Here is a 14,803-nt window from a genome sequence, read left to right as displayed (position 1 = left end):
AGGGCCGTGAGCGCGGCCTTCCATGAGGCGGCCGGGGGCGCAGGGGGGCGCGGCGGGAGGAACGGGAGCCCGGGCCGAGGCGAGGGCCGGGGAGGACGCGGCGGCCGGCGCGCGCCCCGCCGGGCTGCGCCCCCGGCCCCGCGGCGGCCCGTTCTCCCCGCGGCGCACACGCGGCCTAGCGCGGCGGGAAGCGCCCGCCGGCCGCCGCCAACAATGGGGAGGGCGGGGGAGCGGCGGCTGCACGCGGCCGCCTCCGCGCTCCGGGCCCCCGGCCCCCCGGCCCCGCGGCCCCGCGGCCCCGCAACGACGCGGCGGGGCGAGGGGCGAGGGCCGGGGGGCGCCGCGGCGGGGGCTGCGGGGGCGGCCGGCGCGGCCTCGGCGGCCGGGGGGCGCACGGGCTGCAGCCGCGGCGGGGCCCCGCGGCGGGGGCGGCGGCGTCCGGCCCGCAGCGCCGCGGGCCCGGGCCTCACCCACCTGGTTGAACTCCTCGCCCACATCCGCGTAGATGTCTATGTGGTCCACGCCGTCCGCCATCTTCTCTCGGCCGAGGCCGCCGCCGCCTCCTGCAGGTCCGCCCGCCGCGGCAGCAGCAGCCGATCTGGCGGCGGGGGCGGGGCGCGCTGCGTCACTTCCGAGGCCCGAGGGACGAGGCGGGGGCGGCCGGGGGCGGCGCGGGGGGCGCGCTCCGCTCGGCTCGGCTGGGCTCGGCGGGGCCGCGGGCTGCGGGCTGCGGGCGGGGGGCGGGGGGCGCCCCGCTCTCGGCGGCCCCCGCGGCCGGCGCTCAGGTTCCCGCCTCCCGGCTCTTCCCCAACGACCCTCGGAGCCGGGGCTTCCGGGCGGAGGGCGGTGGAAGGCCCCTGGCCGCGACCCGCCGGGGGCGGGAACCCCGCATTCGGAGAGCGAGCGCCCCGAAAGCCCAAGTCAGCGTTGTTGCCCGCGGCGCCGGGCTCCGGGCTCCCGGCGCCGGGCGGTCGTTCGGACTCCCGTTTGCAAAGCTACTTCGGTTTGCAAGCGACGTAGGCTCCTTGCATGCGATTCAGCTTTGCACCTCGAGCTGCAGTCGCCGACCGCTCTCACCGCCTCCTCTCCTCCCCCCCTGCCCGCTCGCTGCCCTTCGCCTTTCCCCTCCTTAGGCCTCAGGTGGTTGTCTCTGGAGCAGTGCAAAGGGCTCTAACTTTGCAGGCATCCTAGAGCCCACCCGACAGGGTGCAGGCACCTTGAGGCAAGGTGGGGGGGCAGGTGGGGGGGACGGGGGGCTTCTCTCTTGGAACCATAGAATGGCCGAGCCAGGAGGGAACTGCACAAGGTGTCACTGGGCCCAATCACACGGCTGTTGTCCAAACCAGGAACCCAGGCCGCACGGAAGGTGATGAGTTAAACTGGAACCACGTGGTCAATAGAGAAGGCTTTGGGCCAGTACCTGGGGCCCAGATGTCCCCCCGGTTAGAAACCGTATCCCGTCCTTTAGGTCTGTCTCCTCTCCCCCCCCCAGCCCCCTTAAAAACCCCACCAAGTCAGAGTGTTTGCTCAGGTATACAGGGAACTTTCACACCATGAGAAGCCAAGGAGTGTCCACCTGTACGGGGCAGGTTGGGGAAAGCGTCCCTGGAGACTTAGAGACCAATGTGGTGACGTGGACCCCAATTACCAGTTTACCAGCTCCACGGCCTCAGTCTGGGTACCCACCCTCTCTGTCTCATGTTCAATGTCAGAGACCTTTAGGTCCGAGGTCATAGTATCTGCTTCACCAAGATTGAAGGTGGGTGGTGGGGGTTTAAATAAGATAATACGTGGGCAGCCCGGGTGGCTCAGCGGTTTAGCGCCACGCTCGGCCCAGGGTGTGACCCTGGGGTCCCGGGATCGAGTCCCACATCAGGCTCCCTGCATGGAGCCTGCTTCTCCCTCTGCCTGTGTCTCTGCCTCTCTCTGTGTCTCTCATGAATAAAATAAAATCTTTAAAAAAATAAACAAATAAGATAATACACAAACCCCCATCCTCTTCTACTTCTTTCCATGGGATTTATAGAAGAAAAGAGCCACTGGTGATAAAGGGTGAGACCTTTTTGAGATTGGTAACGGGGTAGGCACCACAGGCCAGTCGTAAATGTCCATATCCCAATCCCTGGAACCTGTGACTCTCTTACTTTATGTTGGAAGGACTTCCCAGGTAAGATTAGATTAAGGGTCCTGGCTTGTCCTTGATTTCCTGGTAGGTCCAAGGTAATCACAAGAGTCCTTCTGAATGAAAGAGGAAGACAGGAGAGGGGAGATTTGGTGATAGAAGCAGTTGATATTCTTTTACTTAAAATTCACTCCAGGCTTCTGACTTCTACTGTTGCCTACAAAAAGTCAGCAGTGCGACTGTTTTTTTGAAGGTCATTGCCCCCCCCCCCCCCCCCCCGGGCTGCTTTTTAAATTTCTTTTTTCTCTTAGACTTTGGTTTTCTGCTCTTTTACTATGTATGTCTGAAAGTGCATTTCTTTTTATTTATGATGCTTGGGATTCACTGGGCCTCTTGAAAGACGTTCATTGATGCCATTCATGAGTTCTGGAAGATTCTCAGCCTTTACTTTTTCAAATATTGCTTCTGCCCCATTCTTCTCTTCTTCTGTAACTCCAATAAATGTATATTAAATCTTTTCTATCCACTATTTCTCTTGCCTTCTCTCTTTTTTTAATCTTTCCATGCTTCATTTTGAATAGTTTTTTTTTCTGATATATTTGCTAGATGACTAATTCTCAAATAGAAATAAAAATAAATAAATAAAAAATAATGGGGTTATCTGGCTGGCTCAGTTCATACAGCGTGCAATTCTTGATCTTGAGGTCATGATTCCAGCCCCACATGGGTATAGAGATTACGTTAAATAAATAGAAACAAAAAAATAGATTACTAATTTTCTGTCCTATGTTGTCAAACTTATCTATTTAGCTATTAATTCTGGTTTGGGGTTTTTCTGGTAATTTTGAGGTTTAGAATTTCTTTTTTTTTTTTTTAAAGATTGTATTTATTTAGTTGAGAGAGAGAGCACAGGCAGGGGGAGTGGCAAGCAGAGAGAGGGAGAAGCAGGCTCCCCACTGAGCAGGGAGCCCAATGCGGGGCTTCATCCTAGGTCCCCAAGATCATGACCCGAGCCAAAGGCAGACACTTACCTGAGCCACCCAAGTGCCCCAAGTTTTGGAATTTCTATTTGATTCTTCTGGCATCTGTTATGTTCATTTTTATAGCATCCTATTCTTTGCCAAAATTATGAATCTTGGCTTTCATCTCTTTGAGTGTAGTAGGCATCATTGGTATACAATCTGGGTCTCTGCTAATTCCAATATCTGGAGTGCCATTGAGTGTATTGTTGGTTTTTTGTTTTAGTTATTAGTTGTGTTCTTTCTTTCTTTTTTTCTTTTTTAAAGGGAGAGAGGGGTGGGGGTGTACAAAGCAGGGCAGAGGGGAGGGAGAGAGAATCTTAAGCAGGCTCCACGTCCAGCCCAACACAGGGTTCTATCTTACAACCCAGAGATTATGACCTCAGCTGAAATCAAGAGTTGGATGCTTAACCACCTGAGCCACCAAGGTGCCCCTGTCTCTTGTGTTACTTGTGCTATTTCTCACTCATGCTGTCTTATTACCTGTCTTTGTGTGCTGGACATCATAATTGAAATACTTGAAGAAATAATGTGAGTCCTATGATAATTTTTTTCCATAGAGGATTTTCATTATTTTCTGCAAAGCATCTCAGGACACTAATAAACAAGATCACCCTAACCTAGGTGACCTCTCAGCCATCTCTTTTGAATCTGAAGTGCAAAAGCACTCTGAAGATATAGGCCTTATCCCTTCTACATCTTGACCAGGTAATTCCTCACTCCCTGGCTAGCTTTCTCAAGGTTTTAAAATGTTACAGGGGCACCCGGGTGGCTCAGTCAGCTAAGCGTCTGACTCTTGATTTCAGCTCAGGTCATGATCTCAGGGTTATGAGGTTGAGCCGTGAGTTGGGCTGGGCGTGGAGCCTGCTTAAGATTCTCTTACATCCTCTGCCCCTCCCACCCCTGCCCTTGTCTGCTCGTGTTCTCTCTCTCTCTCTCTCCCCACCTTTCTCACTCTTTCTAAAAAAATAATAATAATTAAAATGTTTTTACAGGATACCTGCTTACTTAGCAATGTTCAAGAAATGAAATATTATTGTAGATTACAAAAGAAAATGGATAATAATACTAATAAAAAGAACAAGCAAAATCTCTACTACTTATTGAGTACTTCTATAAACCACCCTTTTTCTTAGGCATCTTATAGTCATTAATGTACATAGATGAAAGTTTGGAGACTTGATTTCTCCTAACTTTACAATAGACCATCCAGGTGACCTTAGACAAGTCCTTGACTTCAGTTCCCCCATGAAGGTCCCTCTCAGTTTTGAAATTCTGTTATTCAAATCTACACAGAATTCAACGTCCAGAGTGCCTCAAGAGGAATTTGACAATGGTATTACCAGAAAGTAGTGGCTTAAAACAACACAAATTCATTATCCTATAGTTCTAGAGATCAGAATCCAGAATGGATCTCATTGGGCCAAAATCAAGGTGTTACCTGGTCTGTCTTCCTTCTGGAAGCTCTAGAGGTGGGTACATTTGTTTGCCTTTTCCAACTTCTAGAAGCTGCACACATTCTTTGTCAGTGACCCCCTCGATCACATCACTCCAACCATATAAATGATATAAAGATCAAAATATTTAAGAAGAATAACAAAGAGGTTTGAAGGAGATAAATATTCTAAGGTTCTTTGAACATGTTTTTTTTCTCTATATAGAAGAACTTTCTCTCCTTTTCCACACACAAGTCTATGCAACAATGGCAGTCTCAGCTCCAGAGTTCAAATAAGCACCATTTAGGAAGATGGCTTTCTTAGTTTCAGTCACAAATCTAAAGAGAAAGCAACTGATTCGCTCAATTTTCGTAGGAGTCTACTTTTGGTCCAATCAAGTTTGTCTAAGGACGTGGAGTCATGGAGTAAAAACACAGCTTACAAAATCTACTCTGTGAGTTAGGAAAGGGTGAATTGTCAGTGAAAGGCAGTTGCTTTGAGCTAAGCAGATACCCCAAAGCTTGTCTAACACATTCCACCTATTGGATGACAACACATAGACAAAGAGCTGATGGTTGGAGAAGGAAACCCAAATCCATAAATATTTAGCACATATTATCATTCTGACTTACTTCAAGTCAATGCTGTAATATCCATAGGAATATGATTTTGATTCTAGTATACTGTGGGTCATATTTTAGCTCTATGCTTGCCAAACTTTAATTTTTTAAAAAAGGTTTATTTATTTGAGAGAGAAAAGTGCAAGCTGAGGGAGGGGCAGAGGGAGAGGCAGAGTGAATCTCAAGCAGACTCTGTGCTGAGTGGGGAGCCCGACTCAGGACTCAATCCCACTATCCTGAGATCACGACCTGAACTGAAACCAATAGTTGGATGCCCAACCAACCGCACCACCAAATTTTTAAAAATACCCCTATCATGTTAAACATGCAGCCATAATATATGTAAATGTAAATATTATTTCTTAAAGATTTTATTTATTTATTCATGAGAGACAGAGAGAGAGGCAGAGACATAGGCAGAGGGAGAAGCAGGCTCCCTGTGGGGGCCCCATGTGGGAGTTGATCCCAGGACCCTGGGTCACGCCCTGAGCTGAAGGCAGACACTCAACCACTGAGTCACCCAGGCGTCCCCTTAAGACATTTCATATTAACATTTTTATACCATGAACACCCATACAAATGTATAATTTTGAGGGATGAAATGAACATGATTTTTAAAAAGATCTCAAGCAAACTCCATGCTGAGCATGGAGTCTGATGCGGAGCTCGATCCCATGACCCTGAGATCATGACCTGAGACAAAATCAAGAGTCAGAAGCTTAAGTAACTGAACCACCCAGGCACTCCAATACATAAGATTTTTTAAACGTCTGGCTATTATAATGGCCCCATATCATTAGTGGATAGAAATCCATGTTTCAAATAGTCTTAAAATTCTTGGTCCTGCTCTTGTCAAATCTGATTACATCATCCTTGTTTTCATCTCCTTATGGAGCTGACAAGAATTCATTCATACTAGAAGTAGGTGTTGGCTCTGACACTTTCTTATCTTTCACTTATACTTTCATTATTAGTATTAGCTGTGAGCCATGGTTTCTTAGGATTCTTTTTTAAGACACTTGGGCGTTTTGTGATGGTTAACTTAGTTACAGCGAGAAAAGAAAATCTGTCAGTCTCTGTAACTGGGCTCTCATAAACTGCCATATATCATACTACACAGCAAGTAAAGTGTATTAAGTGTCTGTATGAAGGGATCCCTTAGAATCCTCTGCGTTGAGGAGGAAGTCCCCCCTCTTTCCTCAAGATTGCCCCCAACAGAAGCAATTATGTGGGAAGTGAAAAAAGTTAATGATTTAAAGTCCCTTATTGTTGGGCACCTGGTGGCTCAGTGGCTGAGCATCTGCCTTTGGCTCAGGTCATGATCCTGGGGTCCTGGGATTGAGTCCTGCATCGGGCTCCCTGTGGGGAGCCTGCTTCTCCCTCTGCCTTCGTCTCTGCCTCTCTGTGCGTCTCTCATGAATAAATAAATAAAATCTTCTTAAAAAAATTTTTTTTAAAGTCCCTTACTTTCATGGACTCCTTCCACAATTTGTCTAACACTACTATTCTTCTCTGTCATACATGCTCCCCTTTGTGTTGGGTAGGGGTTGGAGTGGCAGCAGCCATATTTTTGCATCTAAGTGGAAGTTGAATGAGGGTTTATTTACATTTAGTTGGGATTTAATGGAAAATATTTATGAATATTTTTAACCATCCTGACATAGGAATGCTTTCCAGAAATATTTTTACTGTCACTGTGCCACCTCATCCAGCTTCTGTGATATGAAAATGCAAAGCGAGAGGTCACGTGGTGATCTGAGCGCGTCCAACCATGCTAGGGGCTGGAAGTATGTGGGTGCTGGAGGAGAAACAAAGTTCGAAATGTATGGAATCAGATACTGTTCTTTGGAAAATTAGTCTAACGAGACATGCAAAATTACAAGTGAAAGATTTGGTTCTCATTAATACTTAGTCAAAATGGAACTCTCCACTGGCAAGAATATACTACATAATGAGGCATATAAAATTATCAACTTGCCATATATTCTTTTTATGAGAAAATCATATGAAGTTGAAATTCCTATGTTTCTTTTCTTCTTCTAAATAGCAATTTGCTTTCATACCTTATTTTGTATTCATAATTTTTTGTTATTTTTCTTTAAGAAAGCTCCCAAAACATGGATATATCAACCCCCAGGAAACCTGAATTTATACCTTAGTAACATGAAATCATTTGACAGATGAATTGAGTGAGAACACTATTCCTATATTAAATATTAGTTAATCTTAATTTTTCAGCTTTTTAAATAAAAAATAAATATATGCTCTATTATCTTTCCATATCCCAATGAATATATATGCATACTCTGGAAATAATTAGTTAAACCGATTGCTATGGCTAAATAAGAAAGACTTACTGCAATGCCAAAGAAGTGGTGCATCACACCCTCGACTGGAGGGCCTTGGGCTTGAACTCATGACTCTGAGATCAAGAGTCACATGTCCTGTGGCTGAGCTAGCCAGATGCCTCAGTTCAAACACTGCACTTTCTGTTACCAAATTCTGTCAGACTGAACCACATAAAAGAGCAGATTTTATAGGTCATAAGTGATCTAACATTGGAAAATTCATAGATTCACCCAAATATATCATTTAGAATGCATTTGGCTGCAAGTAAAAGAAACAAAACTCAAATTGACCTAAACAATAAGGAAATGTATTGTGAGGATATCAGTGAACTCATAAAATTGACTACGGGCATGAGAACCACTTCTGAAAACTTATAGCACGTGGTCATGCACACACTGCCAGGGTGACTAGCTACTGGCCAAAAAAGAAAAGTTCATCTCAATTATGTACAGAGAAAATACTGCATAGAAACATGTTCAGATGTTAATATTATTTTTGAGCAGTGGGATTATGAGTATTTTTAGTTTCTTATTTATGCACTTCTATGTTTTTAATATCACTGCAACATGTATTCATTAACTTTATAATCAAAAAAGAATTTCAACTTTATTTTTTAAAATAGAAAAGCAGGGGCAGCCCGGGGGGCTCAGCGGTTTAGCGCCGCCTTTAGCCCAGGCCCTGATCCTGGAGACACGGGATCGAGTCCCATGTCGGGCTCCCAGCATGGAGCCTACTTCTCCCTCTGCCTGTGTCTCTGCCTCCCTCTCTCTGTGTCTCTCATGAATAAATAAATAAAATATTTAAAAATAAAATAAAATAAAATAAAATAAATAAATAATAAATAAAATAAAATAAAATAAAATAAAATAAAATAAAATAAAATAGAAAAGCATAGAGGCACCTGGCTTGCTCAGTTGGTAGAGCGTGGGACTCTTGATCTTAAGGTTGTGAGTTCAAGTTCCATGTTGGGCATAGAAGTTACTTTAAAATGAAATCAAAATGGGGTGCTTGGGTGGGTTAGTTAGTTGGGTGGTGGACTCTTGATCTCAGCTTGGGTCTCAATCTCAGGTCGTGAGTTCAGGCCCCACCTTGGACTCCATGCTGGGCGTGAACCCTACTTAAAAAGAATAATTAATAAATAAAATGTTTTTAAAAATAGAAAAGCATAAAATTAAGATTTTTAAATGCAAGGGCACCTAGATGGCTCAGTGGTTGAGCGTCTGTCTTTGGCTCAGGTCATGATCCCGGGGTCCTGGGATTGAGTCCCGCATTGGGCTCCCCACAGAGAGCCTGCTTCTTCCTCTGCCTGTGTCTCTGCCTCTCTCTCTGTGTCTCTCATGAATAAATAAATAAAATCTTTAAAAAAAAAAGATTTTTTAATGCAGTATAGCCATACCTTGGACTCAAGATGGAGCTTGGCATTTAGAAACCTATAATAATAATGAGTCACACACTCGATTGAAAAATTAAAATAAAAAAAAAGAAAAATTAAAATAAAAAAAAAAGAAAAATTAAAATATGTGAAGTCTACACTGTAGTTTACCAGAAACTATTTTTCAGCACTTGTGTGAGAATGTGTTTAAAAACAGACATTTCTCACCATAGTTTTAAAGTGCATTGTTTGCTACAAGTGGTCTTCTTTTGTGCTATTTGTAAAATGCATTCATCTTTCTGTTTTGCATGATTTATTTCTGGAAATTACTGAAGATGTGAAGAGCTGGACTTCAGCAACATACCATAACATTAATATGAGTGAAAGTATTTTTCAATATTAAAAACTGTTTGTTTTTTTAAAGTAGGCTCCATGCCTGGCATGAAGCCCAGTCTGCAGCTTGAACTCAGGACTCTGAAATCAAGACCTGAGCTGAGACCAAACGCCAGATGCTTAGCTAACTGAGTCAGGCATCCCCAAAACTGATTTTATGGAGCTAATAGAACTCCAAATTAGTAATCTTACCATTTTTTAATACAACTTATACAGCAACTAAATAGATTCTGTATGAGAGAATTTATTCGTCCTACAATCTAACAAATATATATATTTTAAAGATTTTATTTATTTATTAGAGAGAGAGAAAGAGAACATAAGCAGGGGAGCAGCAGAGGGAGGGGGAGAAGCAGGTTCTCTGCTGAGCCAGGAGTCCAATGTGGAGCTCGATCCTAGAACTCTGGGATCATGACCTGAGCCAGAGGCAGATGTTTAACTGACTGAGCCACCCAGATGCCCCCCAACAAACATTTTTAATGAAACTACTGCATGGGGGCCACTGTAGTAGATAGAAATGAATAATGCAAATGTAGTGAGAAGACTTCATTATCATGCAGTGAGAAGTGGCATGGTAAGGTGTAATGTGACAAATCTTGGTATGAGACCCAACTTGGTCGTTTGATACTCAGCTGTGCCATTTTGGACAAGAGTTACTGAACTTCAATGGGACCTGTTAAAAAAAAAAATAGAAATCATAATATCTACTTCAAATAGAGGAATGGAAAGCAGCTAACGATTTTTGAGCAGTTAGTATTATGTACCAGCCTCTGAGATATATGCTTTATAAGCATCAACTCAAATTAGAAAACATATGTACAGTGTGAGAGATGAGAGCTCTGGTAAATCCTTAGAAGTACAAATATCACATTGGAATCTCTGGCAATATGTGTCAGTCAGAAACTGGCAGGAAAAAGATGGTATACTCGATGGGGAAATGGAGTAGAATGTGATGGAATAACTATCTATGGGGGTTTGGACAGGGTTAAGAGAAACTAATAGAGGATGATGAAGCACTGAAGGGCAAGCCTGAAGGGATAAAGGGAGCAATCAATTACTAAAACTCAGAGGGAGAGAGAGAGAGAGAGAGAGAGAGAGATCTGTAGCTGTTGGAGAAGGCTGCCTAAATCAGCTGTAGCCTTCAGGCCTACAGTGGAGAGAGCCTGGAAAATAAATCTTGATATTACTTCTCCTTTGACCTTAGGTCTTCTGGTAGGGTCTTCCACTGGTTGAGCCTAACTGAAGTCAGAGGGGAAGAGGTACCATTGGTATGGTCAATAAAGGTCACCCACTAGAACAGAGAGCAGCATGGAAAGGATGGGAAGTAGATCTGGAGAAGCAAAGGAGAATAGTATCTAGCACAGAAAGTATAGAAATGAGCAAATGTTGCCTCATATGTATGTTCACCTGTGGTGTCAAAAAGCCGCAATCCACATTTTTGGAGATTCTGCTCAAAAGTGATGAGATTTAAAATGTATTAGTCATCTCTGGTTAAGCTTTTCTCATGACCAGTTCAGTGATGAAACTGTCCAGTAGTGAGCATAACCATTCTTTAAAAATGTCTCCTTTTCACTCAAAGTCAGGAAGCAGTGTTTCGTCTCACCAGCTAGGTAAGCTATTATGGAGCATGGGTTCTGACTAGGAAGCTACTGAATCCCCAGCTCCATCTCATTTTCATTGACCCTCCTATAATGAAGCTAATTCTGCCTTTTTCTGTAGGCTGTCTCCCTTTATCGAGAAACAACCCCAATTACATGGAATCCAGGAACAGAAATACCTGGGGTGAAGTTCTAAACTACCTCTGCACTAGGCTCCGATAATGGTAAGATTGGCCTTGGAAGAAGCAGGCCTGAAGAAAATGAACATAGGTGATGGGGATGGGAGTAGTGATGATAATGATGATAAATGATATATAAAGATATCACACTTCTAATACTGTGAATTCCTTGAGGTCAAGGAACACATTTTTCTCATCTTTATATTCCCATAGCCTCTGGAAGAATGCCTGACTTGAATAAGATATTTAATGAATGTTGGTTGAATTGAATTGTTAAAATGAGTCCACAAATTTCAGAGATAAGAAGGACCTATGAATCCAAGTCCCCCAATCCCTGTTATTTTGTTTTTGTTTTTTAACAAAAGAGGAAACCTAATACTAAACAGATTGATGGTAAAGCAGTGCTGGTCCCACCATAAAAATCTCTGAATAAACAAGTGAAAGAAATTAGAACTGAGATACAGGTGTTTATTAGATAGCATTGAAAACAAATGAGAGGGAAAAAATTGTAAATTGCTGAAAAATGTAGGTTCATTCAATCTCAGATCTGTAGAATTTTCGTTTAAATATTTCTCTTTTATTAAGAGAATAGATTTATTTATTTATTTATTTATTTATTTATTTATTTATAGAAAAGTGTGAGCAGGGGGAGGCAAAGGGAGAGGGAGAAAGAGAACCTCAAGCCGACTCTGCACTGAGCATGGCTTGATTTCATGACCCTGAGATCACAACCTGAGCTGAAATCAAGAACCAGATGCCCAACTGACTGAATCACCCAGGTGCCCCCTCCTTTAAATATTTCTCAAATACTTTCTATTCTGTTGTTATTATCCTGACCCAGACCTTCATCACTACAAATATCCAGTACAGATAATCTAAGTCCAATGTGCTAATTTTACAATGGAGGAAAGTGACTTGCTCCAGAATGTGGTAGAAGGAATGCATTTTCTTTCCTCTTGAAGAGCCATTTTCAAGGTTTGCCTAAAGTGAGAATAGAATCTTCATCTGTTGGCAAACACTTTGTTGCCTTAGTTTTCCTAACTTCCTTTGCAGCTAGGGTATCATCAACTTGGTTCTGGCCAACGTACATTACATCTTCAGTACTTGCTATCTTATAACTGGAAATTTGCACCTAGTGATAGGTATTCTTTAAAGTAGAGTTGGAATGTGTAAAAAAAGAAAAATCACTGTGTAGAGGCAACTACTATTAATATATTGGGTATTTTTCTTTCGCGTATTTTCCTTTGCTTCTTTCCCTGACTGGAAGTAACTGTGTATTTTGTTATATGCCATAGAAAACTGATATAATGATAGAAAAATGTAGACAATGCTGAAAAATAAGAAGGGAAAAGTAAAAATTAGCATTATAACTTAGAGACAATCCTATTACTATTTCACGTATATCTTTCCTGATATTTTGATGCGTAACTGACTTAGCTATTGTTCTCTTGTTGAAGTTTAAGTTGTTCACAGTAGTAAGTTGTTTCACTTATAGATGCTGCAACAATAATCACATTTCAGAATAATTTTCTGAAGTTTGTGGCTTTGAGGCATTTTATTATAAAAGCTGGCACTCATATATGCAACTAACAGGAACTTAAGATTCATCATGTAATTTCTTCATTTTTTAGCTTGACCATCTAGTAAATCTTTAGCTTCATTGATTTTGGCTGAAATAAGGAGATCCTCTCCTGTCTGGGTGATTTAAAAGCATAATTCCTTGATGAGCACCTCTTATTTTCCCTTATTGGCATAGCCTACTATTTAAAAAAATTTTTTTTTAACTTTTATTTATTTATGATAGTCACAGAGAGAGAGAGAGAGAGAGAAAGAGAGGCAGAGACATAGGCAGAGGGAGAAGCAGGCTCCATGCACCGGGAGCCCAACATGGGATTCGATCCCGGGTCTCCGGGATCGCGCCCTGGGCCCAAGGCAGGCGCCAAACCGCTGTGCCACCCAGGGATCCCTGGCATAGCCTACTATTAATGCTACTTCTGTTTCATCCTTTTGGGTTCAAACCAACCTTTGTAATAATGACCATGGAAGATGAATTTTGGTAGGTTTTGAAAAACCTGTTTTACCTGAGGCTTCATATGTTTCATGGCTTGCAAAATATAAAGGCCTGCAAACCCTGCAGCAGCAGTGGTCAGTCCAACTGCTGTCATTGTATTGGCCGTGGCTCTGGCTCAGCTCCCAGGTCTCCGCTGAGAGCACAGTTCATCCCAGCCCAAAGGTCACAGCCGCCAATCCCATGCCTCTCCAGAATAATTTTTTTTTCCAGAATAATTTTTAATGACACATGGAGCCCCTAGATTTTCTGTCAAAGTTATTATAAATACAAGGAAGTCATCACCAAGGCATTAATTGAATGTCTAATTAGTTATTAACATGTTATTAAATTAGCATATTTTCTTGGGGTAAGTCAAATGTATGATTTAATAGTGTTGAATTTATTTATTTATTGTTAAGATTTATTTCTTTATTTGAGAGAGAGAGAGAGAGAGTGCCAGAGAGCTTAAGCAGGGGGAGCAGCAGAGACAGGGGGAGTTCACTTAACCAACTGAACCACCCAGGTGCCCCAATAATGTTGAATTTAATGTGCTGATTATATTCTTCATAGTATAGAAGTCTTCTTAGGAAATCTATGCAGATAGGACATTTATTACTCTTTTGTAAGAAGTGAGCAGCTTATCACAATTTTTAGCTATTACAGACTTTCTAGTTGTTTATATGTGGGTTTTTTTGATATTTAATCAGTCAAATTTGTGATTTATTTGATGCAAAGTCTTTCATAACATGATCCCCCAATCACAACATTGTTCTTCCCTGAATCCCTGCTTCCCTAAATCATAAGGACCAGCTGGGCTGGTGCGGGAGGTCTGTTGTCTGAAACTCTAAATGTCACAGGAATCAAGGGAGCATGCCAAATGCAGAGTTATATGGATTGCTGAGCTGAGTGAGCTGCAAAGAGAATTCTGGATCTTCAGACTGAGGGTGCAGGTCAGAGACAGATATTAGACGTCAGAGAATTGTGCCAGGAATTAAAAAGCCAGGGACCGAAGAGTGGAGAAAAAAAGATCTGACGAAGAGTCTGCAGTCTGAGCCTGTCTAATATACTCAGTTGGAAGCTGTTACTTTTGGCTTTATTGCACTTACCTCCATGTGGCCCAAGAGGGTGTGTTCAAAGAGTCAGGAGCAGAGGTGTCACCAACATGTCCCTCCTTGCCCCTCTAGCTCACATCCCTCCTTAGGTTCAGTAGTATCACAGCTTCCCTATGTTAACAGGTCGAAGGCTCATGTATTAGTTTCTATGGCTGCTGTAACAAATTAACACAAACCTAGTGGCTTAAAACAACACAGATGTATTATCTTATAGTTTTAGAAATCAGAAGTCTGCACTGGCTCTGCCTGGCCTAAAATCAGGGTGTTGGTGAGGCAGGGTTTCTTTCTGGAAGCTTTAGGAAAGAGTCTATTTCCAGGCCTGTTCCATAAAAGACCAGTCTTCAGACTTAAACAAATGTCTAGAGGACATTGGCTGTTTGATTACTGCACAAAGGCCCCCTTGCTTGCACACAGAAATCCCTTTTGAAAACCAAGCAGCCCTAAGTAGGGCACATTCTACAAAACCTGCTTCAGATGTGGCCATGGAGACAAATGGACAAGAACTTCCCATAGGACAAAAACTGGGGTCATGGAGAGGGAAGGGACAAGAATT

At 43.1% G+C, this 14,803-nt stretch overlaps 1 protein-coding gene, 1 long non-coding RNA gene and 1 pseudogene across 8 annotated transcripts in view; 1 reads left to right on the top strand and 2 right to left on the bottom strand.

The window, feature by feature from the left end:
- The window catches only part of CPSF6 (cleavage and polyadenylation specific factor 6), a 36,246-nt gene extending 32,887 nt beyond the window's left edge, over positions 1-3,359 (bottom strand). For 4 of the 5 annotated variants that reach the window (XM_038549972.1, XM_038549973.1, XM_038549975.1 and 1 more), the window contains exon 1: positions 475-604. In XM_038549972.1, coding sequence (XP_038405900.1) covers positions 475-534 — 60 coding nt within the window. In that variant the 5' untranslated portion in view covers positions 535-604. Of the gene's footprint in view, positions 1-474; positions 605-3,153 lie in introns of those variants that run through there. The other variant, XM_038549974.1, reaches the window with a different exon arrangement.
- Positions 3,360-3,535: 176 nt separating this feature from the next.
- LOC102153150 overlaps positions 3,536-14,803 on the top strand; it is a 34,440-nt gene continuing 23,172 nt past the window's right edge. For all 3 annotated transcript variants that reach the window (XR_005365393.1, XR_005365392.1, XR_005365391.1), the window contains exons 1-2: positions 3,536-3,672; positions 11,031-11,133. This is a non-coding gene — a long non-coding RNA (uncharacterized LOC102153150). The remainder of the gene's footprint in view (positions 3,673-11,030; positions 11,134-14,803) is intronic.
- Positions 12,709-13,256, bottom strand: LOC100685771 (annotated as a pseudogene).

The sequence above is a fragment of the Canis lupus genome, chromosome 10, assembly GCF_011100685.1.
Source record: "Canis lupus familiaris isolate Mischka breed German Shepherd chromosome 10, alternate assembly UU_Cfam_GSD_1.0, whole genome shotgun sequence".
Classification (NCBI taxonomy): Eukaryota; Metazoa; Chordata; class Mammalia; order Carnivora; family Canidae; genus Canis; species Canis lupus.
Note: the sequence above shows the minus strand (reverse complement) of the source record. Positions and strands in the feature narration are given on the sequence as shown.